Source organism: Myripristis murdjan, chromosome 10 (genome assembly GCF_902150065.1).
Source record: "Myripristis murdjan chromosome 10, fMyrMur1.1, whole genome shotgun sequence".
Lineage (NCBI taxonomy): Eukaryota > Metazoa > Chordata > Actinopteri > Holocentriformes > Holocentridae > Myripristis > Myripristis murdjan.
Window position 1 is genome coordinate 19,715,783 of NC_043989.1, and position 27,587 is coordinate 19,743,369.

At 43.6% G+C, this 27,587-nt stretch overlaps 1 protein-coding gene across 1 annotated transcript; it reads left to right on the plus strand.

Moving 5' to 3' along the window:
* On the plus strand, window positions 1–27,192 carry gabrb2a (gamma-aminobutyric acid type A receptor subunit beta2a). Its single transcript, XM_030061410.1, has 10 exons — window positions 1–138; window positions 252–352; window positions 808–875; window positions 10,544–10,764; window positions 16,980–17,062; window positions 20,869–21,006; window positions 21,266–21,418; window positions 22,929–23,173; window positions 23,711–23,851; window positions 25,021–27,192. The coding sequence occupies exons 1-10, from the start codon at window positions 65–67 to the stop codon at window positions 25,375–25,377; spliced, it is 1,581 nt and encodes a 526-aa protein (XP_029917270.1). The 5' UTR covers window positions 1–64; the 3' UTR covers window positions 25,378–27,192.
* The last annotated feature ends 395 nt before the right edge of the window (window positions 27,193–27,587 follow it).

Consider the following 27,587-nt stretch of genomic DNA (forward strand, 5'->3'; position numbering starts at 1 on the left):
TCTGGAGTAAGTTGGATGTGCGCTCTCCTCACTCGCATCCCGAAACCACCTCAAAACTGTTGCGATGGGGAGGATCAGGAAAAATCACTTTTGGATTTTGACCTTTTCTTTACTAGTGACTTTTGTCTGTGCTCAAAGGTAAGCGCGTTTGGCTTTTCCCTTCTGTGCTGCATGTCGTGAAGGCTGTTCAGCGTGCCTGCCGTGTGTTATTAATGAGGTATTTTGCATTACACCACCTTCTTTTCCCCCAGCATCAAGGATATCAAAGATCCAAGCAATATGCCTCTGGTAAAAGACACAGTGGACAGACTGATGAAAGGATACGACATTCGGTTGAGGCCAGATTTCGGAGGTAATAAGCAAACTGAAAAGGAATGTCATGTTTTTCAAGGCGTTATATGACGCGCGATACGTGCTTAATCAATCGCAAAATCTGTCTTAATTCACATCATCAATCCTCCACAGCCAAATTGGCCGGGGCAATCAGGCTACAAGGAATAATCTGCATATGTCATTTGATGAGGAGATGTTACTGTGCATCTGAGGTGGCTTAAACCTGAGCGATCCCACTGATATGTTGCGTTATTTCACTGAGAAAAAAAATGAGAATTAACGTCACATAGTCGCATCTCGTCTGAGACATCAAGATTATGGGCTAAAACAGAAACGGAATGATCAAGTCGGCTACTCTGCTGAGGTGGAGGGGAGCAGAAGCAAGGAGTCTGTGCGCGCGTCACGAAACTGTTAAATTTACATGATGAAAGAATAATTTATATCTCTGATATTAATGCCTCTTTTCCTTCACAGGTGCGCCGGTGGCAGTGGGAATGAATATAGACATAGCCAGCATAGACATGGTCTCTGAAGTCAATATGGTAGGTGCATCTTCATAATTATCATCCCGCTTAATGTTGCCAATTATGCATGGCACGGCTGGAATTCCTCTCTCAAGTAGTTATAACGGGTCAGTATTAGAGCCCAGCTGCCCGAGTCGTTTTCAGGCATCGTGTGAATAGACAGTTAATTTCACTCTTGTAATTTTTGAAGGCTTGGTTAATCCATTTTTTTTTTTTTTTTTCAAAACCCCATCATCGCCATCCGTCTCTCAGCCCCGCATTTGCAGCTCTGGTGTGTTGCTGCTGCATTTGAATTCAAAACACACGCTCACTGGCGCACTTGGACGCACAGCCTAGCGCGCACGGAGAGCAGTGCACTCCTGACTGCTTCATGTTGTCAAGCGTCGGTGCTGTAATTTTGTTGACATGCACCCCCCCTCCCTCCTCCCTCCCTCGAGCCCCCCCACCCCCCTTCCCCTGCAGTTACCTACGAAACAGGAGGGGTGGCGGGGATTCATCCCTTCACCCCCCAAAAAATTGGCATCGATGTGATTTGGGCTTTTTTTTTTTTTTTTTTTTTTTTTGAAGCAAAGGTATACAGTATCACCCAATCTCAGAGGCTGAGCACATCATCACGTCCTACGTAAAACGATCTTCCCCACTTGTGTGATGACGTAAATAATTTGTTAATAATACATGTCTGGTCACACGGCGTTACAGCAAAAACCTCTGGGGTGTTTAACAGCGAGCTCCGCCGCACAGCCCAAACGTCATGTGCGACTTGGAGAGGACAGGGGAAAAGTTCACCCCATGCAAGAGCACCACCTATTGATCGGTTTGACAGGCCAGCCGCAACCACAAAGAAATTCATGGCACATCACTTGAGCTGACACAGGGGCTTTGGGGTTGTATTTCCTTATGCTTTTTTTTTTTTTTTTTCATCTTTTCAAAATATACATTTTCAATTTTCAGAAGTGTTAAGGGAGATCATTACAAAGCAGCCTCTACTTGGAGCAGAATAACACGTTATATAACGACATGCTCAGCATAGTTTTGGGCATTGGAGTTAAAAGTGATGTGTTTTTTTGATTATGATTATTATTATTTTTATTTTATATATCCAGAATAGATCCAGTAAACAAACACAATCCTGTTTTATTTGTCTTTTTTATTGTTCCTATAGGAATTTAATTTGGCAGCCACACAATTTTGTGTGTATCAGACGGTCATTTAAAACCAAATTTAAGGGGTTTTAGGAGCTGTGCAGTGTAATGAGGTTGCTTTGGGGGAGAAAACCAACCAAATGGTCAAGGGTGTTCCTCTTTTTTTTTTTTTTTTTTTGTTGAGGTTGTAGCTAAAACTGAAGAGCCTTTGGGGTCTGAGGGGATTTGAGAAATCCTTGATTTGCCTCTCTCTTCCATCTCTCCCTCTCACCATGTTGACTGGATCCCTGGCTATGACTATGGGCTCAGCTGCCATGTAATCCACCTCCAAAGCATTATCTTACTAAGGAACTATGTATCTATGTAGGCATTCATCTGGGGAAAAACACCGCTTCATACAGCCGTGTGTGTAAAAAACAAACAAACAAAAAAAAAAAAAAACACAAAACTGAAAAACAGTGAATGGCGTCTGACGTCATGCAACTCCCTGTAGCTATGGGAGCCTTCATCTTGCTCGTTACTCGGAGAGCTCTCTCCCTGCCAGATCTGCACTGGCATCCCTCTGACACGGTGGGCACATTTCGATGAAAAGTGAAAACCTTCCAGGGCCTCGGTGGATTCGTGTCCCACACGTTGTTGTTACCTCGCGAAATCCTTCCTTGCGAGTTACATAACAACTTTAGACACCAGGTCGGAATCTCGTGGAGATCACTGCCTCCTCCCCCTCCTCCTCCCCCTCCTCCTCCTCCTCCTCCTTTCTTCATGTCCACCTCTCTTTGGCACAATAAAGGATAACAGCAGCTGACAAGATTGATGTAACAAAATCAATAATATCACTGTGCACCGTGACCATGAGGATGGGGTTGGTGACCTGTGCTCGGGGCATTGCTACTTTGATCTTCCTCATCAGGGGCCGGCTCTTTTAAGATTAAAGTGCTGAGAGAGAATGCAAGAGGAAGACGAAGGGAGGCGAGGATGAAAGTGAAGCAAGTGAACAGAATGAGGAAGAGCTATAGTTTACCTGTATACATTTCACTAGCTCTTCCTTTGATTCCTGCACCCTTGTTCCCAGCTGAGACAGCCAAGGGGAAAGTTATTGCCAACCCCTGTAGACCCGGAGCCAACATCTGATTAAAAATAAGGCTCTACAACAAATGTTATTGCTTCCCCATCTCCAATACATCATGTCTCCTCTATGCTGCAGATTCTTCCCACTGAATTCATACCCACTGCTTAGGATGGCAGCAAATGAAGGCTGAATTTGGCATCTGTGTTTGTGGGCAGGCCTGCCATCATAGCGGTGAGTGGGTTTGGGTTGTAGACAGCTGCTTGCCCCTCTAATTAAAGACAAAAACGCCTCTGGTGGAGGAAGAACTGTGTTTTAGTCAGGGCTGACTGAAGCCAATGTGGCATTTTTCTCCTATACAGGGTTTGCGCTGATCCGAGCGGTCAGGTGCGATGTTGGCCGAGGTGGTGTATGGTTGAGCGGTATATTTCTGTGCAAGTGATGGGTTTTGCGGAGGCCAGTTTCGGCCAGTGTCTCTCTCTTTTAATGTACGCATGTCTCAAGGCAATTCACGTGTGTGTACCAGTGATTTTTTTTGTCTTTATTTTTTTATTTTTTATGCGTGTTCATAATGCCAGTGCATTCTCATGTGATCCACAAGGCAGTCCCTTGCCTGCTCACCAAAGATGGCCTGTAGAGGCACAAAGGTCAGTTGTGTTGTTGGGCAATAAAAATCTGCAGGTCAGCCAGCACCATGGCTGCAGTCTTGCCTGCATGACATTATAAACGTGCTATTTTGAGAGGGAAAGTCTCCTCCGAGTCCGAGGTGCGACCACACATCCTGACTGGGTGGGCTGTGCTGACTCACTGGGGTCAGTGCAAAATATGGCACAGATACGATATTGTGGACCCCCTGCTCGTTTTCTTCTCCTTTGTTCAATTGTGGCATCCTCTCCCCCCCTCTGTCTTCCTCCGCCACTCATTTCTCTCACTTAGCAGTTGAAGTTGCATTTGCACACAATGCTGTTTGTTTTTGCTGAAATCACAGATGCAGGACCCAAACCCGTTGTAGGGTGCATTAAAAACTATTCTGCACACAGCCGGTCCAGCTGATTAAATAGAAGTCGGTGTGTGTGTTGTCTCAGGGATGCAATGTTGCTGCATAACAACATCCTCTGCATATTATGTGTGTGTTAAGTATAGTGATGCATACAAAGTGGATATTGAGACTGGAATAAGGAGGGAGGTAAATGAGTATTTTCACTCCCCGTCTTTTCTTCAATCTGCTCGTTAATTACATGTAAAATACCTGAGGTTGGTGGTTGTTAAGAGGCACTGCCTGTACTATAATACTCTTCTGTGAATGTTAATTAGCTGGCTGTGAATTAAAAGATTTAAACAAACCAGCTGTGGTGGCTTCTGGGACGGAGGAATTAGTGGGGCGTGAACGTTCCCTTTATTACGATCATTATCCTGACAAGCATTCATTTCTTTACATGAGTAAGGGATCTGGCCATCAGATAATGGGAGCTGATGACCAGAGGGAACACCCCGGCCTTACATGAGGTCCGTGTGTAAATGCGGTGTCTTGTGTCTGCGAATTAGCAACCATTTTGATCTTGTTTGTCCAAACCGATCCTGTTCCATTTTATTTTCAGCTTGTGGAAAATAAGCTCATGTTATTTTTACTCATTGTTGCTATGACAACACAGCCTTTTTTGGTGAATCTAGGGAAGTCAAGGAAAGCAAATCGGGCCCTTTTTCTAGGGACTGTTTCATTTCAAGGTTTTTTCTAACATTTATAACCCAGGTGAAGGTTGCTCCGTCTGCCAAGTTGCCCAGACAAAGAAGCCTCAAATTTTTATTTATTTATTTATTTATTTTTGGCTCCTGCTTTGCCTTTCATCATGGCTAATAGTTATTCTCATAAATGTGTATTAGCATAGTATATTAGATTTAATATATTCCCAACACTGTAATCAGCCTGCATTTTTAGACAAGGCTGTTGCAAAAATGTTAGCAGAGAGCTCATTTTCAACACATGTATTTGCTGCTATAACATTTAAAATTGAGAAACCCTTTGCTTTGTTGTTAGTGCAGTGCCATTTTGTTTTTGCCTGCGCTCCCGGGCTTTCCCAGGAGCTTAAGATGAGAATGCAGCTTGCCCACAACAGTGTGATTAGATATGCTTCATACTGGCCACCATCAGTTCAAACAAGCTGGACGGCTTCCAGGTGAAGATACTCTCAAACAACTTCCTGTTCCTTACGCACATACTGTGGTTTCCAGTGTTTTTAATTAGTCTGTGGGACGGCCTGCCTCTGTGGATCAAGCAACGTCAGGCTGGTTTTTAAAAATGAGATGATATCTGAAAGTTGAACATGCTTTTATACGTTAGCCAGCTGGTTTGTACTTCTTTAAATGGTGAGGGCAGTGAGGTTGAAAACAACAAATGCATTTTGATGTGCCGATAAGTCTCATGCTTTTTGGTGTCCTTTTTAATGGCTAAATCACACGGCAGTTTTGTGAAGTACATTCCAGATGCTATTACATTTCATTGTGATGATTAAATAAGCATCGATCAAATGATCAATCAAATGTAATAGCATGAAAAGGTCTTTTTTTTTTTTTTTTTTTTTTGACTTTGCTGGTGTGTCACTTGCTTTAATCCTGAAGCGTCCGCCTGACACAGTCCCTATGGGAAGACTGATGTTGTGCCAAGTTAAAATTGGTTGTAATATTCTTTCATTATGGCCAGTGCAGGGATCAAAAAAGCTGTGTGTCTTAAAACAGGGAGTGAGTTAACCAGCTCCATTAAAAGCCTTTAATGTGGTGATGACTCCCCTAATGGCTCTGTCAGGCACTTTCTATATTGAAGCTAAGTAGCTGAAAAATGAGCCATTGGAAAGGAAGTCATAATAGCCGTCCATGTTGTCACTTCCCCCAGGATGTGTATGGCCAGCCACTCACTCAGAATGCACTAACTCCCCCTTGACCCCTAATATTTAATTTGAGCGTGCACTTAACCAGCCACTGTAAGCACAACAAATGAGTAAACACGGCCCGGCCGGTCGACGTGCCTCGGCGTTTTCCTTCAACTGACAAGCGTTCCCTCGTCTCTTCATAGCCATGCAGGTGTAGAGGATTTTTTTTTTTTTTTTTTTTTAGCATTTCACATTGCCTGTGACTGGAGTGTCCTCTCATTAGAAAGTTGAGTTGTTGACAGAGGAAGCACGCAGGCACCAATTATGCGCAGATTCTTCCCTACTTGACAGATGAAAGCATCAGCAATATGGAGGATGTCTATCCGCTTCTCTATAGGATCAGACCGATTTACTGGTTTCCTGATGAATCAGGCCAATATCTGTTTTTTTTATATTCGTCTTTTTTTTTAATCAATATGAGATGATGGTGTGTCCATGTCTTTCCTCACCAATATAGAAGAGGTGATTCTCTACGTCTTTTTTTAATTTGTTGTAAAGATTTCATCATCTTTTATTCTTTTAGTTTGTTTATTCAGACATTTCATTATTAAAAAAATTTACTCTTGTAACAGCATCCTTGCTTATTTTTTACCTAGTAATTTATAAATCAAAATACATTGAATATCAGCAAAAATATTGGCTATTAGTTTCAGTAAAAAAAAAAAAAAATCTACATATTGTAATGCTGTTTGATGTTTGCTGCTATACCAGCAATTAGATATGATTCTTTGTGTTTTTCTATTGATCAGCACATGATATGTTGTACTGCTGTTGGATGTCATAGTTTGTTTACTGAGTTGTACATGACACAAAGGCTGCTATACATTCACACCTCAATGAGCCAGGCTCATAAATGGACTAGAGTTACATTGTTTTATGGGGCCGTTAAAGCATTAATCCTAACATTTTGACTCCAGCTGTATGTAACGTTCACTGTCCGTTGCGTTAAGTACTGTATATCGCGCTCTGTTGGCAGCTCCCTCCATGTTGCTCGCGACAGCTGATGTGGTTGTAATAGAGGTCTTGTAACAACCACAGCCTGTCAGATATCTCGGGGAAACACAAATGTACTTCTTGTCATTCTGTCAGATTCTTAATGGGGGTTTGTTAGCCCAGAAAGATATCTGTAGCCGGCCTGTCACTGTGCAACCAGCCTTGATGTTTTTTCTTTTTTTTTTTTTTTTTTTTTTTTTTTTCTTTTTTTGTAGTTAGCCAGGCCTTGTTTGTATCTTCATTCCCTTTATATATTCAGTGCTGTCATGATTTTTTTTTTTTTTTTTTTTTTTTTTAATGTTGATGCTTTCTACAAGATGTCTCCTTCGCTGGTGCTCAGTGGGCTGTCTGCGTGATGTTAATGGTGTTTCTGAGGAGTACTTGTGACAAGGGGACTGAAGGTCGTGCTGTAGAGTGACTGGCACTCCGGCGCTGGATGTTAAGTCTCTCTGTTATATGTAATGTTTTAGACGCCGCGTGCTGCATTGTCCTCGTTACCTGCCTCTCTGCCTTCCTCTCCACAGTCCATCTTGTGTGTGACTGTGTGTGGCGGAGGAGGAGACACGGCTTTTAATGTTGGTCTCTGCGGACAATAACACATTAAATGACTTGGTCATTACTCATAAATTATTTTTAGTCCAGGGGAGAGAATATTAAATAAAGCAAAACTCCCCCAGCCTACAGTTTTCTGCTTTCTACAGTGACGCAATGTGGTGTGTGGAGAAATATTGATTAATTGAATTTGTGTTTGATTTTGGGGGCTGGGGGCTGCTTTGTGTTAGACTTATGTAGAGAATAGATTGACCACCAGCAGAATAAAGAGGAGAGTTTCCTCTCCCATCACTTAGTACAGCAGATTGCTGAATCCTCTATATTAGGGCTGCATGATATTGATTAAAAAATTATATTGTGAATTTTTTTCTTTGCTGAATATTGCAGTAGGAATATGATATGTGTGGACAGAACCCTTTTTATATATATAAAATGTCTTCTTGAAAAAATAGCTCAAAAAATCTGCCTCTGGTTTGCTCAGGCTGAGTATAATAAAACATTTACACCATCATGAACAACATGATTTATTGGTCATAGTCTTTCCTTGTTACAAAAAAAAAAAAAAAAAAATCTTGTGGTTTTGAAAATGCAGAGGTAAACATTTTGATTTGTTTTAAATGGTTGTACAGCCTTACTGTATTGAGAGAGATGGGAGGCAGAGATATTTTGTGTCCCGCACTGAGCTCAAGTGATGTCAGAACGGAGGTAAACAGCACCATCTGTGAAGCCGTAATTACGCTGCCATTTTACAGCACAGCCAGGAGGCAACTTCCAGGCCCAGGTGTTCCCTGTGCTGTTGCTGTGCATCACTATATTCTTAAATCCCCAACCACACACACACACACACACACACACACACACACACACACACACACACACTGTATTCAAATATGACCGAGTACCTTGAATACAGGTTCATTTAGCTTTACAAGAGAAAAAACACAAACACAAAATGCAGTTTTTAGTCAGTAATTAATCATTCAAACAAAAATATTTATATGCACAGTTTTTGGCTTCATATTTATAATCTATGGGGGAAAAAAATAACCCTGCCTCCCACACACTGCCTGTTTTTCTCAGTGTGTGTGTGTGTGTGTGTGTGTGTGCACGCATGAACGTGTGCAGCCAGACACACTCGCACACCCTTACGCCCTCGTGACCTTGTTACCATATCCACCGAAATGCCAAAGGATGTTTCCCTCGGCTTATTTGAAACAAGAGCGCACAGTAAATTGGTGCTCAGGAGAGGAAAAAACACGGGGAGATTGTTGCTGAAAGTCCGTGGCATCATATTGACGAAATAAATCATCTCTGCCTCTCAGACTGATCATGTTGCTCGGTCTGTTGCCACGGGGCTCCAGTTGATATTGTTTGTTACCATTTTCTAATTTAGTCAGAATGAAGGTTTGGCTCCTGCTAACAATATTATTCTCTCAGTCAGCTGTAGCACCTCTAAATTTCTTTATTTTTATGACCAGGGATGGCAGGAGGCTCCTTAACGCGGGGGTAGTTTACAGTAGATGCCGCCATAGTGGGTGATATACACGCAGCCTCAAGGCACCGGCGAACACTCCCAAGGGTGATAGAGATATCCGATCGACACCCTGATAATGAGACAGAGAGGGAGTGAGTGAGGGAGAGTGGTTCAATGCGAACTCTTGTAAAACAGGATAAGGAAGTCCTCACTTGACTCTCCACTACTGAAAAAATCAGCATGGCAGCAGCTCATGTATTTTTAGATGCCCTTTTTCCGTGCAGTGTTTTTCGGCTACTGTGGCCGCAATGAGCAACGATAAAAAGTTTAACAGTGGAGTGGCAATTGTTTTGCAAAGCCAAGCCAATGTGTGATGAAAAATAAATAAATAAATAAATAAATAAAAGTGAAAAAGAGGCGGTAACTGGTCCTGGAAAAATAGAAATACAGTGATAAGTAATGATGATCGCCGTTACGAGTAAAGCTCAAGGGTCTCGCTTTATGGACTGTATGTTATAATTTGTTTTCCCACTCATCGATTGCACTGCAATACACTGTAACAGAGCAGATCCAACCGCAGTGCTGTGTTTTACTGTGTGGGTGTATGTCTTTTTTTTTTTTTTAGAGTGAGAAGCAGGAAGAGAGAGAGAGAGAGAGAGAGAGAGAGAGAGTAAGAGAGTATAGGTACAGTATATTGGTACATCTGTCAGTATAAACACATGTAGGTGCACGCTGTATAGCTGCATGGATTTGTATGGAGATAACAGTGTGGCTGAGGTTAAACCTGCGAAACTCTTTTATACATCTACACTCTTGGGAAAAAATAGCTTTGATTATTTATTACTTAATAGTAGAATTAGAAAAAAAAAGAGAGAGAGAGGGAGAGAGAGAGAGAGAGAGAGAGAGAGAGGCCGAGGGAGCCCCAGCTGGAGCGGTCTACTGGGCTTTTGTAGTAGAGGGAGTATTGTCCCTATAAAGCAGAAAATGGCTTCATTCGAGTGGAAGCAGATATTTTTAGCTTGAGACAATAGTCAGCCAGCTGAGAAACTTTCCCTCTGGTTATTGTCTCAAAATTAAGCGAGGATAGCTGAATATTAACCCCCCAACCCCGGCCACCATGGCCCCTAGTATAAGCCGTGGCCTTTCAGTCCACCGACAACCTTTTGGCTGACCTTCTAACTATGCCTATACGACACGCTGCGACACATCTGCAGAGCTCTGGTCATGTGCGGGACATAACGCCGCACATGACAGTCTTGAGGCCCGCTGCCGCGTACGCGTGGTGCCTCACCGTTTGGGAAGGCGGCGAGATTTGATCTAAAACTCATCCTGCAATCACAATCACACACCTGAAAGAGACACAGTGGCTGAAGTTTGCTAGAAATTCTCCAGCTTTCAGGCTTTATGGGGGGTTGTTAGGATCCGATGAAGTCGTGCATTATTGATTCTCAGTGTGAGGTGGGCTTTGAAGTCGTGCAAATGTCTGGATTCACCAAATTGACTTTCCCCCGTCCTTCTCTGTGTGTGTCCTCCAGGACTACACTTTGACTATGTACTTCCAGCAAGCATGGCGGGACAAGCGTCTGTCATACTCTGAGATTGCCCTCAATCTGACGCTGGATAATCGAGTGGCAGACCAGCTGTGGGTCCCAGACACCTACTTCCTCAATGACAAGAAGTCCTTCGTTCATGGCGTCACAGTCAAGAACAGGATGATCCGTCTCCACCCTGATGGGACAGTACTTTATGGACTCAGGTAAGCCATTTACAGCTTGCATTTCATTACCAGCGGCATTAGTGGATTGATCATGAGCCACGATGAAATAACGTGGCCGTATCTGATGCTTTGTACTCGATTAAGTCGTTTTAATGACCTTTCAATGCAGTCCGAGTGAGTGTGCTCGCTCATGTTCTCATCTTCATCAATTTTGGGTCAGCATGCGTGAAGCATGTTAAATTGAACTTACATGCATTACAAGGACTTACATGCATTTTAACCTTTCCACAGCCCCTAATGATTATCAGTATCAATAATTGATACACGGCAATCAATAATGAAGCAAGGCGGTACAAACAGAGGAAATGTATCTGATTGTGCAGGCTGGTTCTATCCATCCAGAAAACATCTCTTTGTGGTGCTGGTCTCCGATGCCTCTGAGAAGATTGTCATCCATAATTGATAAATCATAATCAATAATGTAGCAGTTCAATACAAACACAGAATCTGTATTTGTACTGCTGCGATGGATTTGATCGCCCGGTCGAGAATGCCCCCATCCATCATTTTAGAGCTGCTGCTGGCCGCTGCCGCCTGCTGCCTCCTCTGATCTGTAGCCTGCTCTCCGTGTGTGTGTGTGTGTGTGTGTGTGTGTATGAGACGCTTGTGCAAATGATCTCAGATTAGTGTCCGCATTTAAAAGATGAGATTATTGTTGCTAATTCAAGACGTTAACATTGCAGCATTCATTCATTCTCTCTCTCCCTCTCTCTCTCTCTCTCTCTTGGCTGTGATGCACCTCTTGTGCGGAGACTGCTTAAAAAATTAAAGTATCTGCACTGCAGCAGATAATTCATAGCCGTATTTTATTGCAAAAATCAATAAATGTAATTTATAACGCTCTGACTCAATTATATAAGCTCGCCACATGTTTTTGCATAACAGCCAAAAAAGAATGGAAGAGAGGAGAGAGGTGCTGTAAATTTGAGGGTGTGCGTGCAGCAGGGAGATGTGGTTGTTACCTCAGATACCTTGTCCTTGTCAGTGCCGCTGCCTCCCGGCTCCTCTATTATTTGGTTTGTGGGTTTGGTCCAGGTTTTATTTGATGCTAGTAAGTCCAGACACAAGCTGCTGTCAGAGTCAGCTCGGCCAGATGCCTGTGTGCTCAGAGCGCGCTGACACATACCTGTAGAGACGGGCCGGCTGGTTGCAACAGCAGGGCTCTGTGGATGGGAGAAGATGGCTAACTGAAGGGAGCTGCAGAGCCTTCAATGGCAAAACAGAGCCAGAGAAGAAGAAGAAGAGAAAAAAAAAGCAAGAGCAAAACACAGAGGAGCACACACTCCCCACAATCTGTCGGAGTGTGCGTCTCTTGTTTACTGTTTGTTCTCGAGTCGTGCACATTTCCCCTCATACATAAAAATGGGACATGATAAATTCAGCTGTAATTTAATCAATGTGCTAATGTCAAGGCCACTGGATATGTCAATAGCAGCAGCTCCTATTGTTGTGTTGAGGCTCCAGACAGGCAGTGATGGGTTGTAATCACTGTTTTGAATTTTAGCCGTGAAACATTTCAGCTTTCAAAATGTCTTCGTGCACAAACCACATCATACTCAAACCAGTGCTAGATTTTCAAGATTGCACTAGAAAAATACTAGCTCTAATTATACTCACCTCCTTCAATTCATGACTCGTTTACTTTCTCTTGCATAAACCCACCGGCCCTTCTAGTATTAAGGTTGCACATAAAAAAAAAAAAAAAAAAAACGTGTAAGATATTAGATCATGTTGCCTCCAAACTCTTTGCATAATAAGAGGGGGAAAATAAAAATATTTCCTGCCACTATTGGCCCCAGAGATGATCATGGATTTCTGCTGAACTAACCGAAATTAACTAACACCGTACCTGGGGAGCGCCAGCAGATTACAGTGTTGTTTGGTTTGCACCAAGAGGTGTTTGCGTGTGCATTTGTGCGTGCATGTGTGCGAGTGGATGTGCGTGAGTGGGCGGATGTTATTTTTGGGGTGCATGCGGGGGAGGAGGAGGTGGGGGAGGAGGCGGGTGGGGGGTGAGATTGGGGTGGGGGCGGAGGTGGTGGTGGTGGGGGGGTGTTGTTTACTCCCTATTCCCTGGATACATTGCATCCCAATCCTGCCAAATCCTGGCCTTCAATTACCAGGAGGAGCAGAAAATTACAACAGTGCTCCCAACTGTCACTTTAGAGCTCAGTTTGACTCGCAGGGAGAGGCAGTCTGATCTAATTACCCAGCCCCTGAAAAGGCTCCGCCAATAACATGACTACCACCCAGGCAGTGAGGAGACACACACATACACACACTCACACACGCACACACACACACACACACAATGCTAAAAAACATATTTTAGAATACACAACGGCCTCCCTAGCCTTTTGTTTTAAAAGCCAAAAACGTCCAGAGCATACTCAAGATTCCTGATACATTCAAGCCAAAAATTCAAGGGAGAGGGAGAAAGAGAATGAGAATGAGAGAGAGACATCCATACGCTGGCTGAAGGTCAGACTTCATTCAAAATGGAGAAATTGCTAGAATTCTCCTTCCCCTCTCTCTCTCTCTCTCCCTCTCTCTCCTCCCTCCCTCATCTCTCTGAATATTGTAACTCCTTTTGTGAGAGGACACATCCTTGTGCTATGGAGGCTGACGTCCTCTTTTGTCAGGACTAGGAGTGCTCCACTCCACAGCTCAATAGATGACATCGCATGGCCAGGAGGAGAAAGCTGCTGAGTGGAGGAAGAGAGGGATTTGAATAACCCTTTTTTTCCCGTCGATACCGTCAATACAGGCTTAGCATCGCCTTCAAAGTTATCGATCTCTGCCTCAGATCAATGATCGGCGCGGGCGGTGTTTGAAATATTTGACATTACTGTGTGTGTGTTTGAAACTCCTATAACTGATTTGGCTAAGGCTCTTGCACATATGACCCCCGCTCCCTTGAAGAGCCAGTGCAGGCATTTTATTTTGAGATTTGGCAACAGAGCCCATGTAGCAAGAACCATTCAGGGCGTACTGTGTTACCTCAGCTCAACATGGGCTCTATATCCAAAATGAAAGCAGCTCCCTCATCTTTATTTCCTTTCCAACTTGATATAATGTGATACAAGTCAACATACAATTCGAAATATATTGTATGCTACAGTTTTAAAATGATTTCTTAATTATTTTGTTGTGTGTGCCAGTGTAATTAAAGCCTACATATGTTTGAGAGCCGGTTGCAACAATTGGTTTCCGTCCGCTACATTTGTTTTGTTGTCTGGCCTCTGCTTTAGCGCTCCCTTGAAACGAGCTCCTGTCTGGGAATTCATGGTGGTTGTGTTACGTCCGTAAACAAGGTCATTTGGAATAAAGGTGCACAGGCTGCCTTAGGGGGTCTACACACAGCCTGGACTGAACTGTGAGGGAACATGCGGGTGTGGGGAAGAGGGGGGGGCCGATGGGGGCGGCAAAACAGCCTTTTTTAGACCTCCATGTCCTATTAGCTCCGACACAGAGCAAATGTGGCGTGTTTGAATCTGCGTGATCTGGTGGAACGTGGCCTCTCCTCCGGCAGGTTGCGATGAGAGAGAGGGACCGGCCTGATGTTGATGAAGAGCAAACAAGCCTATGGTCCATGATCACCGCTGCAACGGTCCACAACACGCTCTCACTGCAGTGGAGAGGAGGAGGAGGAGAGGCAAGGACAGGGAGGGAATTCTGCAGAGATTCGACATAGTATTTTAGTTGCCACTGTGGGTTACATATCGGACATGCCAGCGCGCCAGGCGATGCAAAAGCAGCTCTTGATCAGTGATGCACCGTCTCTCCTCAGACAAAAAAGCTTCGAGACTTCTGCTGATGATGTAGGTGGGCTATAAATAGGCTGTTATTTTTACTGCTGCCATTTTGGCCTCATTTCCGCTTTTCCCCTGTGCTTCCTCTGCCACTGTGATGATTTAGTGGTGGTGATGGTGAGTGACTGACTGGCTGGCGAGCACAACATCCCAGTAAGTTGCGGCCATAGAGGGGTAAACTAGGACAGCAGTAAGACTCCTGTGTTAATCCCCCAGTGCACCATGGCCCTGCTAACTGGCTCTTATGTAAGAGCCCAGAGAGCAAGAAAAAGGAGAGAGAGGAAGACAGAGGCAGGGAGGCAGGGAGAGTGTAGGAGAGAGAGAAAAAGATGTGTGCCTCCACGTCTCGAAAAATGAAATCCCAAACTTGCCAGACTGGGCCCAAGGGAGCTGCGGAGTCTTATGTGGAAGGATTTCAAATTAACTTGTGCTCTTAATTATTAAAGACAAAGCACTCTTCAAGATTCGTTTGTACATATGGTGAAGCTGTGAGAGGAAACATATTGTGATTTAGGTTTGGCAGCGGCAAGCCGAAGCGTAGTTCATTGTTGATGACCAGCCGTGGCAAAAATTTGGATACAGTTTCCAATATTTGTACCTCTCAAAGTGGATTTATGAAGCCTGGCAGCTACACAGGCTCAAAGGCAGGAGAGATAAAATAAAATCCTTTTTATTATTTGTTATAATTCTCACTATTCACTATTACTACTGTGTCCAGGTCTGGGTATTGACCGACTATTTTCATTGTCATGCATGAATGGACAACAGAAACCCATTAATGACTTGATATTAACCAGCCATGACAAGGGAACTCCAAGGTCATGGCTGATACTTAAACCTATACAGGAATTTGTCCCACAGGCAGCCATTATTGTTAATGGTTGCATGATGCTATTATATTTGAAATCAATAAATATGTGTGTGGAGGTGAATGTGGGTTTTTCTTACAAGACTGGGATGGTAGATTTAGTCCCTGCAGTCACATTCATCAGTTGTGCGTCCAGCCTCTCTTAGAGAGCCTTGGGGGTTTGGCACGGGTGCCAGCCCGTCTCAGCTCTGGCCAACTTGTCGTGTGTGTAGCCGGAACTGTTTTGCTCTGACTGAACCCGCTGCATACGGGTGGCTCACACGCAAACACTGCGTGTTGCAGGACCATGCTTGGAGAAGTTAAACCCTTTGTGTAATATTAGTGTGCAGTACAAGGTTTGAGGAAAGGTCAGATCACATGGTAAATGGCTTAAACATGTTGCAAACTTTAATTCCACGGAAAAAGAAACAGGTCTGGTTCAGCTAGAGGAGGAACTTTAGGCGTTTTTGGACATAAGATGTGGGAAGGTGACAGGGTCCACCATCCACCATGGGGATAAAACAGTTTTGACCTAGTAAACCAACAGAAAGGGAAGTGCTAGCTCAGTAGCTGCAGAGCACAGGGCTCAAACTTGGTTGTAGAATATTTTTGATTGATCGATTTTTGATTTTTGTCTCGTATTCATTGTTAAAATGTTGTTTTTTTCTTCAAACATCTGCAAAAATCTGCCAGTAGGATGAGATAATCTCTCTTGTTTCCAGTGCTCATAAGCTTGTTTCCAGAATGTTCTTGAATGATACAAGGGGGCTGATCTGCCATTTTTATGCTTGATCCCAGAAAAACATCTGAAAGTGAAACTGCACTGGAAACAAGAGGGGTTACCTCGTCCCACTGGCAGACTCTTTTCACTGGTTTGAGGAAAAAAACAAGATTTTAAGACTCAATGTGAAACTAAATGACTTGTTAAGATGGAGGACCTCCCCTCCCCCTCCCACACACACACACACACACACACACATACACACTGATCTGAATGAATGTTAGTTTTTGTCTTGGTTTCTTGCGTGACAGTCAAACCTCAGTATTCACCAAAGCATTGTTCCCCTTGGCCTATCATTTCAGTTTTTATTTTTTTAACCTTTAAAGCTAATTCTTGTGCAGTAAACTGATATGAATACTGATATTCTCAAATTTGGGTATTACTGCCTTGTAGATGATGTGTTGTATTGTTGATGTTTTTTTACATAATCATTTTTAACACCTGGTTGATTTTTAGTCCCCCGCTGGAACAATAAAGATGTCACTTTGCTTCACGTCACTTAATCTGGCAAACAAGATTTGACTTTGGGTTTATTTCGCTTTCACAATGAGCCTGGACTTGATTTTTCCTTTTGAACACGGTGTTTTCTGAAGAGCGGCTTGATGCCAGTTCAGCCCTGAGTCACAATGGATTTTTTCCTCATCCTGCTCTGATGTGTGTATCACACTCGGTAATGAAGGTCAAATGAAACAGGCTGCTTTGTTAGTGGCTGCTAGTGCTGAATCCTATATTTTCCTTCCCACCTGGTGTGTAGGATCACCACAACGGCAGCCTGCATGATGGACCTGCGCCGCTACCCTCTAGATGAGCAAAACTGCACCCTGGAGATCGAAAGCTGTAAGTACCGTCGTCCCTGACAACAAGCTCTCTCCCACCATGAGCTCACACGCCCACATGGAGATGTAGAATTAAATAGATCCCACGTTCACGGCTCTGAAATCTGGTGCTGGGTTTGACACAGTCCGCCCAGTGGCGGCAAGGTAGAACGTGATAAGACTTGCACGTATAAAACGCTGAGGAAGGCTGATGAGAAATCAAGAGATACGCATCACGACGACGAACATCACTAATAGCTCAGTGGCTGATAACATCCACGCTAATTAATTCAACTCAAATTCCAGTTGCTTCCCAAGGCATTGAGGAGCTTGATTAGGTCCAGTGTTTTTGGGGTGCGCTGATAATGGATGTAGTGTGCATTTTTCAGCCTGCCTAGTTTTACAGCACAATGAGCTCGTTTCACGTGGCGGCTGTATAATTGTACGTGTAATGCGGCATTCTTGAGTCAGCTAGAGAGGAACATGAGAGAGACAGACGAGGCCCTCTCCGTATTTTATCAGGTTCCCCGGAGAGGTGGATTATGGGCCTGGGATGTGGTGTAGGGCTCAGTCTTCCTGGGTTTGATCACACTGTTGCCAGCAGCGTTAAGCAGCACAAAAACAGTGCGGGTCAGAACCGCCTCTCTTTGGTCCGCTCCCATTGTGCTTGCCATCTTTCTCTCTCTCTCTCTCTCTCGCCTTCACTCTGCTCCGTCTCCTTCTTGTTCTCTCCCTTTATCTTTCACTCTTCCTGTACCCCTCTCTCATCTCCTTTCTTTGCACTCTCATCCTCTCGCCTCTCCTTTTTTTTTTTATCTCCCAGCCTTTTTTATCTCTCTCTCCATCACTCATACTCCTTTTTTTCCCCTCCTCCTCTCTCAGGCGTACACACAGGCACACACAAAATGCATACTCATGTGCACACACACACAATCATACACAATCACGCACACACGGCTCACACAGGCTCCAGTTTTGATCACCAGGCAGTATCTGCTCTCATATGGATTAACTGGCGACGGTTTTAACGTTGGAATCGCTTCATGCCAGAGCATGCTATTTTATTCAGACTAATGAGCCCAGAGAACTCTCACTTCCCTTGATAAACTTGATGCATTTTTAACAGACAGAAGTCTTAAAACCCCAGATCCCTCGGTACATCAGCAGCTCGCTGCCGTAGCTCAGGCCAGTGGTCTCCCATGCTGGGCTGCACCGAGCAATAATTGATTTCTACCCCCTCACATTCAAGATCTAATGCATACATACACATGCAAACACACACCCACGAATGTACACATATATACCCACTGTTCTCACTCTCTCTCTCTCTCACTCTCTCTCTCCCATCTTCATCTCTCCCCCTCTCAAGACTCACATAACAGCCACGACCCTGCGTGATGATGGTGATGTAATAGGTTGACAGACTTCTGTCCAAAAATGTACAGTGTTTGAGACAGAGACAATGGCCCAGAACTAATAGAGCTGATGCAAACTGAGTGACCAGCAACGTAGAGGCCACAAAGCCCTCCCTCCTCCTTCCTTCCTTCCTTCCTTCCTATCTTCCTTCCTCCCTTCCTCCTTTCCTTCCACTCCTTGCCCCCTCCCCCCTCACACCCCCACCCCTCGATCCCGGCCCTTCGCAGCTGATCAGAAGTGCACTGAGCTGCACATCAAAACGGCAGCATGGTGGACTCCGCCTGGCTAATTGGGGTGATGCCGGGTTGCACAGGCTCAGGATGATAACGCAGACAGTAGCTGCTGTGGAGGGGCAACTACTGTATTTGCTGATGTACATTTTCGAGGCTCTCACTCTTTGTGTTTTGCACCACAGCTGTGCATTTGATATGAGTCCTCCCTTTGACTTTTAGAATTTATTTCATCCCAGCCACTAGAAATGCAACAACTTGACGGTGTGAGATGGAGTCTGGCACCCGCTCAGCCGGTTACAACCTCGCTTACGACCTCTCCCGTTTTCCACCTTCACCTGCACATGAAGGCCCGAGAAATGGAGGAATCATGTCTTAATTTTTCGAAATCAAAGCCTCGGAGTTTAATTATTCATAGCATCTAAATAGGTCGCTGCCTCTTATTATGAGCGCGACACAGACAAAGCAGAACCCAGAGCGGGGAGACGCCTGCTCGCTGTTTGCCTGTGATGCTGCTCATGACAGAGACAGACGCTCGGCGGCAGGAGAGGAAGGTCCCCTGGCTGCTGCAGGTTCCATCCATGTGCATCAAAATCTCTGCTGCTCACAGTGTTCTCGTGCACCTTTGAAAACGGCGCTGGTTTGATGCTTCAGAACTGATGCGCAGACAGAACGAGAAAGGATGCGTGTTCATGTCACTATTGTGAAATATACACTATGAAATTAGATGTGGTGCACAAAAACATCTCCTAGCAGCTGCAGAGTGTTTTGCTCTCCACGTTATTCTTGTCTGCCGTGCGCTCTCCTTTTTTTCTTTCATAATGCATTACAGTAAGGTGCACTATGTAAAATTGCTTTGACATCAGGACTGGTTAGACTCAACTGACAAAACATGGAGAGAAGGCAGTTTCATGGTTGAGCCTATATGGTCCCACATTTTTGGTGTCCTTACTTCAATCAGCTTTTCATAGTGCACTTTTTCACCACTGCCCACTGGAACCTTCATATAAATAAATAAATGTGCATTTTACCACTCTCAGTCACTGACGGATACAACACAGCAGTGATTCAACATAGCCTAGCCAGTTCATGAAAGCTTTAACATTTGTTTTTCTAAACATTCATTGGGAAAAATCCTCTGTGATGCAACTTATGTTCAGAGAAGCACCAACAGTGTCTTGTTTAGAATAAATCTAAGATGTAGAGGAAATATAAGAAAACATAGTCTACGCTGAATGTCTTCATGATTCATATTATTGAATTCAAAACACCAAAGCAGTCACTGCCCATCACCAAAACAAAGAAAATTGCCCAAAACAAAGAAAATCAAGATTTTTTATGTATTATCACCGAAATTACATGCATAATGTGATGGTTGAGTCTACAGGGTACTCATCATTGGACCTGTTAGGGCACTTTTCCGTGCCGTAGAATCTGCTCTACTCACCTCGGCTCTACTCAGTCACGTGTGGGTGTGTTGACTATTTTTTCTCTACCCAAGCCCCACACGAGTGTTTTATTTTTAAAAAATCAACAAGACCAACTTGAAATGGCTGTTTAACATGAATAGTATTAGTTTAGCTAAGAGATTCCCTTGGATTTTTTTTTATTTTTTTTTTTTACATGGATAGATTATCGACTGCGACACAAGTTTTGTGAGTCTCACTTTGGTATTTCCTGGTTGTAAGCAGCGACCAGTGGTGGTTTGCTGTTGAATTTCTCTCTGACCAGTCAATGGAAAACCAAAACAGAAAAAAAAAAAAAAAAAAAAGTGAGTAGAGCTGAGGCGAGGAGAGTAGACCAAGTAATGGAAAAGGGCCTTAGACTCAGCTGACAAAAAACCTGGAATATGCACAAACGTTGATGGTTGAATGTACATGGCTTTCAATGTTTTTTAATGATGAATAACATGCTTATTTGATTTTTTTTAATCAGTTGAGTCTATATGATCCTTACCTCAGTCCGGTTTTCATTTTGCATAATACACTTTGAGTGTATCTGCACAGCAGCACTGCTACGAACACAATGAAGTCAACAACAGCTCTCAGTTCGTTCATCAGCAGATGTGCATCATTTTACACATCGGACTATAATGTACATTTACTGAATGACAGTGTCTGTTCCTCTACACCAGTAATGGATGCTCTCTCTAAGTGTCTAGGCTTTCATTGCCCCCCTGCAGATGGATACACCACAGATGATATTGAGTTTTACTGGCGAGGTGGAGACGGAGCGGTGTCCGGCGTGGACAGGATAGAGCTGCCTCAGTTCTCTATTGTCGACTACAAACTCATCTCCAAGAACGTAGTCTTCTCCACAGGTAAAGCGGCACACAACACGTTGTTTTTCTCGTTTGTCTTTTGTCTGTGGCGACTGAAATGTTTGAACGGAACCACTGAATTTTAACGTAAAAAGGACACGTGAGTAAAGAATATCCTGTAATCCTATTTTTAATCAACCAATGTGCCGGAGACTGATACGGCGTGCTCTCCTGTGTCAAGGAGAATATAGCTTTCAGTGGGCGTCATTGAGGAAAATCTATTTCCATCCCATCTCCTCTATCCCTCTGCCTTCTTCAGGTTCCTACCCCCGCCTGTCCCTCAGCTTCAAGCTTAAGAGGAACATCGGCTACTTCATCCTGCAGACCTACATGCCTTCCATCCTGATCACCATCCTGTCCTGGGTCTCCTTCTGGATCAACTACGATGCCTCGGCTGCCAGAGTGGCCCTGGGTAGGATGATCGCCTCCTTGTTGCCGAACAGTCGCCTTGGGAAAACTAATTGATAAGAACTCAGGGAAAAAGAGATATTAGCGGTACAATGTGTGACAAAGAGATATTCTCACATGAAGGCTTTAATTTTCTGCCGCTAAATCCAACATGAACGCTTTTGATTGGGCGCTCCAGGTGGTTAACACCATATGATTTATTGAGTGTGTCTGATCTCTGTTTTTCGACAGCAGGATCCGCTCTCTAACCTTTTTTTTTTTTTTTTTTCCATTTACTTTTTCTCTCGTTAGCTGTAAGCGTGTGAATGATAGCGCTCCGTGATAGGCTGTCTGGCTAAATGTCTGTTGTTCGGAGATGACTGTATGCATGACTCATGCAGAGAGAAAGGTACAGCTACAGCTCGACCTTGAAGCGTGCTTGCTGTCTTTCTTTCTGCCTGTCTGTCTGTCAGCACGTCTCTCTCTCTCTCTCTCTCTCGCTGGACACAGATCCCGGCTTATCAGAGCCAGATCACGGCTAAATCGCAGACGATCAGCGCGAGCAAATGGCGCCGGCAGTTGCTTAAATGCATTTTATAACTGGATTTATTTATTTATTTATTTATTTTACACCTTTGTCAAACACTGATGGAAAACTGAGATGTGTCAAAGATTTTGTGAGACTTAAAATCGAGAATGATAGGTCGGAACAGTTAGAAACAGCTCTGCCCATTTTCCTCTACAAAGTGCAGCACACGAGGGTTGGACGCTAAGCCCCAGCCAGTGTTTACAAACAGGAGAGTTTTATGATTTAAAGATCTGCTTTGCTATCCACGGCCTGAAGACAGAGGCAATGCAAATGTGGCAGAGCGAGTGCGGCCAGTGAGAGATGGTGCTACATGCTACAGTGACGCTGCTGGCTGCTGAGTTATTTATAATACGTGTGAATCTGACCAAATGCAGATTGTGCAGGCAGATGACTAATGTATCAAATACAATGTGTGTATGTCAAAAAAAGCAGGTGAATTGTGCTGTGACTAATAGCAGATGTTTAGAGTGGTAACGCTATGCTTTTTATGTAGCCTACAGTTTGTTCCCGTCCATTTAGAGACGTAATTGGACAGAAAGCCTGAACCCTCCATTATGCATATGTAACACACACACACACACACACACATACACACACACAGGCCTGTGGTCTCATGTGGTTTCTAGGGATCTATTTGCCCATATGGGTTCATATTCTTTCAGGTCTGCCTGTTCGCTAAACCGCCGCTATGTTATGTGCTGTATAAAGACACACAGAATGCCTGTGTTCACAATCAAATACATATTCATAACCTTTGAAGATAAACACCTGATGTCAGTCGTTTGATGTGCAAAATGCAAAAAAATAAATAAATATGACCTTCTAGTCAACTTGATACACAGATAAGCTTTTGGCGTAGGCATATACATAACGGTAGTAGTGTTTTATAGCATCCAAACACTTTCTTTTTTTCGTTTTTCTCTCCTGTCTCATCGCTGATCTCCAGGGATCACCACGGTGCTGACCATGACCACCATCAACACCCACTTGCGAGAGACGCTCCCTAAGATCCCCTATGTGAAGGCTATTGACATGTACCTGATGGGCTGCTTTGTGTTTGTCTTCCTGGCCCTGCTCGAGTACGCCTTCGTCAACTACATCTTCTTCGGCCGGGGGCCCCAGCGGCAGAAGAAGGCGGCTGAGAAAGCAGCCACTGCCAATAACGAGAAGCTCAGACCCGACCCCAACAAGGTGTGTGGAAGATAGCTTTTTTATTTCTGTCTTGCCGTGTTGTAGTGTTGGTTAATGTGTATGCTTGTTGCTGTGGGGGCCAGTGACTTCTTCTCCTCTCAAGGTCAATGTGATGCTGTGATCAATGCTTGATGTCCTTTACCAACAGCCTTTACTCTTGACTCTTAGCTCTCCATTTCTCCCTGGTTTAGCCTTTTGTATCAGCAACAGTTGAATGGAAAAAAAAGAAACATTTTTTTTTTTTTTTTTTTTTTTTTACTCAGACTAGGATCTGAAACAAATGACTGGCTTACACTTTATCTCCCTATTTCTGTGTCTCTCAAAGGGCAAGGAGTCTTGGACAAATCACTGGCTGTGGTCCCAAAGCCTTCCCTTTAAATTTTATTCAGCTGCTAAAGTTAGCAGCAGCAGCAGCAGCAGCAACAACAGCAAAAGAAAAAAAAAAGAAAAAAAAAAAAGAAAAAAACACCCTTTCCTTCTGAGTGTGGCAAGCTACGATTTCCCCTAAGTAACAGTGCTGATTTTGTATGCTTGCAGTGGCTGGTGGGAAATGTAGTTCAGAGAGATGATGCTCTGTATGCCAGAATGAAACAGAGGGAAATTGACGCATATGACTCGATGTGGGATCCCATCTTTGTGGACGATGCCGCATTAGGACTAGGCGAGCAAAGAAATAAGGTACTGGAGGTTTTGAAAGTCAAAACTAACAATGTCATCAATCTGAATCAATCCAGATCCAGAGGAAAATGCTGTAGTTTTTTATGCATTTCTTTGATTTCTATAAACTTTTAAGGCAACTTTGATCATCACTCCCACCATTGTGTTTTTCCCTCTCTTGGTTTGCTCTTCATGCATTTTCCTGACAAACATGGCTTAGCAGTTTGATTTCTGCAGGCTTTAATCTAATCTTGAGTCAGGTTATACATTTAAATTTGACGGGAAATGGCAAATATGGCCAGAGACGAAAAATGGCTTTAACTTTAAGCTACTCTTAAATTAATATTGGTTTGAGACAGACTGAATCTCAAAGGCAATTGATAACTCTCCAAAGAATCAGTGAAGCAATTGAAAGAAAATGAGTTGGTAGGGTTATATTGCCCGGCCTAACAGATAAGAGAAAAAGATCATTTGCAGTTTGATGAGTAGCGCCAACTAAGTGGCTTTGCTTCAGACTTAAGCTCCACAAAAAGCAGCAGATACTACAAGCTCTATTTCCAACAAGTTAGGACAGGACTATAGAGTTGTTTTCCTCACAAGTCAGGCTATGGATGAAGAAATGTTGATCTGAATTCACTTCCCACAACGTCTTTCCTGACCTGCCCTGAACCTTTAACCTCTCCTCCATCTTTGCAAAGTCCTTGCTATTTCTCTCAACCTTATCCTCTTCACATTTTTTTGTTTTCCTTTGGTTTCTCTTTATTTACTTGGTTTGTCTTGTGACTAGACAGAATTTAACCACACCTCGGTTGAAATTCTGAGATGACAATGAAGATTTCTCCATGAGAATTAGTTTGTGGAGTGCTTTGTGCTCTTCCAGGAATGTGATTTCATAGTTTTGTGGTTGTATTATCACCCAAAATATCGATTGACAAGATGATCAATGTCACTAGTAGCTGTAAAAGTGCTTTAAAACTTTCCATACTTTGCACTGTAAGTAACACAGTTTTGATTCATTTGCACTACCCATTATTGCACCTCATTAACATTTGTACACTTATTGATTATTATACCCATACTTTATGATTATATATTTTGATAGACATGTTTTGAATTTAGAAACCTTCTAAGATGTCCCTCTGGCAGCCATTTCTCCTCACGGCCCCGCCTCTTTCTTCACCCTCACGCAGATGACCCCCGATGACAACATCCTGTTCAGCACCTTGGAGATGAAGAATGAGATGGGGGGCGCTGGGGATCTGTCTCGGGGCCTCGGTGCACCGGGGGACCCCCGCAACACCATGCTGGCCTACGATAGCTCGACGCTGCAGTATCGCAGGGCAGCCATGGCCCGCCAGAACTATGGCCATAGCGCTTTGGAGCGCCACGCCCAGAAGAAGTCGCGCCTACGGAGACGGGCCTCCCAGCTCAAGGTGAACATCCCAGACCTGTCCGACGTGAACTCTATCGATAAGTGGTCCAGGATGATCTTCCCCACCGTCTTCTCCTTCTTCAACGTGGTCTACTGGCTCTACTATGTCCATTAAACAAGATGGCGTCCGGCGGCCAGCGGGCGTGGAAAGAGGGGGAGGGGGATTTGGGGAGATGAGAGAGATCGAGAAAGAGAGGTTTAGAGAAGATGAGAGAGAGAGAGAAAGAGAGAGAGAGAGAGAGAGAATGAGAGATAAACGGTGCACCAACTTTTTTCGCTGGTTCATTTTAGAAAAATGTCGAGGAGAAAACGTGAACGCACAGACTTTCAGAAGGACTGCAGCACCCAACACTTCAGTCAGCAGTGACTCTTTTTGGAATCGGGGCAACACCTTAAAGACTGACAAACACTCTAAAAAGAAGAGCGCGTTTTAAAAAGACAAGATACGGTGCCTGTTCCAGAATTTCAATATATCACTAATATTTGTCATTCGTAGCTTACTCTCTGTGGATCAAATATTTATGCTTGTGTTTGCATATACTTTAAGGATTTGTTTTGTTTAGTATATCTATTTACTTCGTAGCCGAGCTGTCTGCATCCAGGAAAGCTTTATAGATGATTTTAAAGGAGTCATCCTTGATAGAATATTTTCCTATAATTACTGTATATCAAAAACATCCTTTAAAAGCATGCTTATGTTTGATTTCATTTGCATCTCAATCATAATGATGGAGCGCAAAGCATTTTAGTTTAACTAGTTGACGTTATTCTGTCTAGCAGTAACCATTTCGCAGCTCTCCTGTACTCGTAGCTTTGGCTCGGCCACCTGGGTGGAGGGGAGCGGGATGACAGCAGGTGGGCAGCAGGGGGCGCTCTTTTCTCTGGGCGGTCCTATGGGTCCTTAGCGATGCCGACACTGAACAGAGCAAGCTTTCTTTTTCAGGTCTTACGCAGATGCTGGTCAGGTTTGTTGGAGGTCCCATAGTGTCCTGTGAAAGAGTGGGACTGTGGACACTGACGCTTTGGCCAAGTTTATGTTTTGCTTCTGTTGTGCTCACAGAATCCAGCCCATTTCTCCATGCCCATGTTTTTTTTTTTTTTTTTTTTTTTTTTTTTTTTTAAAAAGAGCGAACATTTAACCCTCGACTCCTACGTACTTTTTACCATTATGTGAGGAGCTTCAAAGGCATATAGGACGGCTTTATCATGATCTAAGAGGGTGTAAAAACATTGCTGATAGATGAGTTGAGTTCAAGCCCTTTCATTGCAATGAGAGTTGCTGCATAAATATGGTAATCCACAATCATCATTATCAGTAGAATTGAATGATAGAACTATGATGCGTTTCATTGTGATTATAGGTTTCTGTTTTGAAAATTGTAGATAAAGATAAAAATCATGTTTAAAGAAAAAGAGATGAATCATTTTTATAAATCAATACTCACATTATGTGTAAATACTATGGATTTATTCTATTTAAATGGGTCTCTATTGTTGTTTTTTGCAGTTGAATAACAGGTAAAATGTTCCATTGAGTTTAAAAAGAAAAAAAGAAAAAAAAAAAGAAGAAGTTAATTGAGGAGAAAAAAAAAGACACAATTCACAACTTTGCTGACCCTGTACTTTTTTGGAGTTTTCTCTCTTTTTTTCTTTCTAATGGACTCTAAAAGCGTCTACTTGCCGAAACAAAAGCACTTCCAGACACCATCGGTCACTTTTGGGTCAATGTCTTGTTCTCCAGAAATGACTTTACAAGGACCCCGCTATCCAGGCATTGGAGTCAGGCATATTTTGTACAAAGTTCCTGTAAATTCCAATTGTAATATTTCATAATGACTTGTAAATATCTTGTGTAATGATTGTCAGCAATTATGAAGATGTATCTAAATTCAATTAAAACTCAATTCAGCCTATCACTTCAATAACACAATACATGGGAGGAGGTTTTGTGTTATGTGGCGCTGTGGTGTGAACTTTGTCTAGGGGTGGAGGAAGCCGCCTCGAGTATTGGGAGACCATACACACTCATTCATGGTTACTGAATGTCGAGTTCATGGGTGATTGAGTGAGTGAATGAGTGAGTGAACAGCTAAACCTGACAGTGTGAGTGAGCGGGCAAGCAAGCGAGCAAATGAGGGAGTGAATAGAAGGAGATGTGAGGGCTGCAGCTGGGGACTATTCACTGCATAATGGATGGAGAGGCAGGCGGAGGAGTCGGAGCGGGGCTGCGGTGGTCTGGGCTGGGATGGGCTTGGCCGGGGTCTGAGCGGAGCTGTGCACAGCCAGCGCCCGTCCCAGCCTCGGGGGACATTAAGGCAGAGAGCC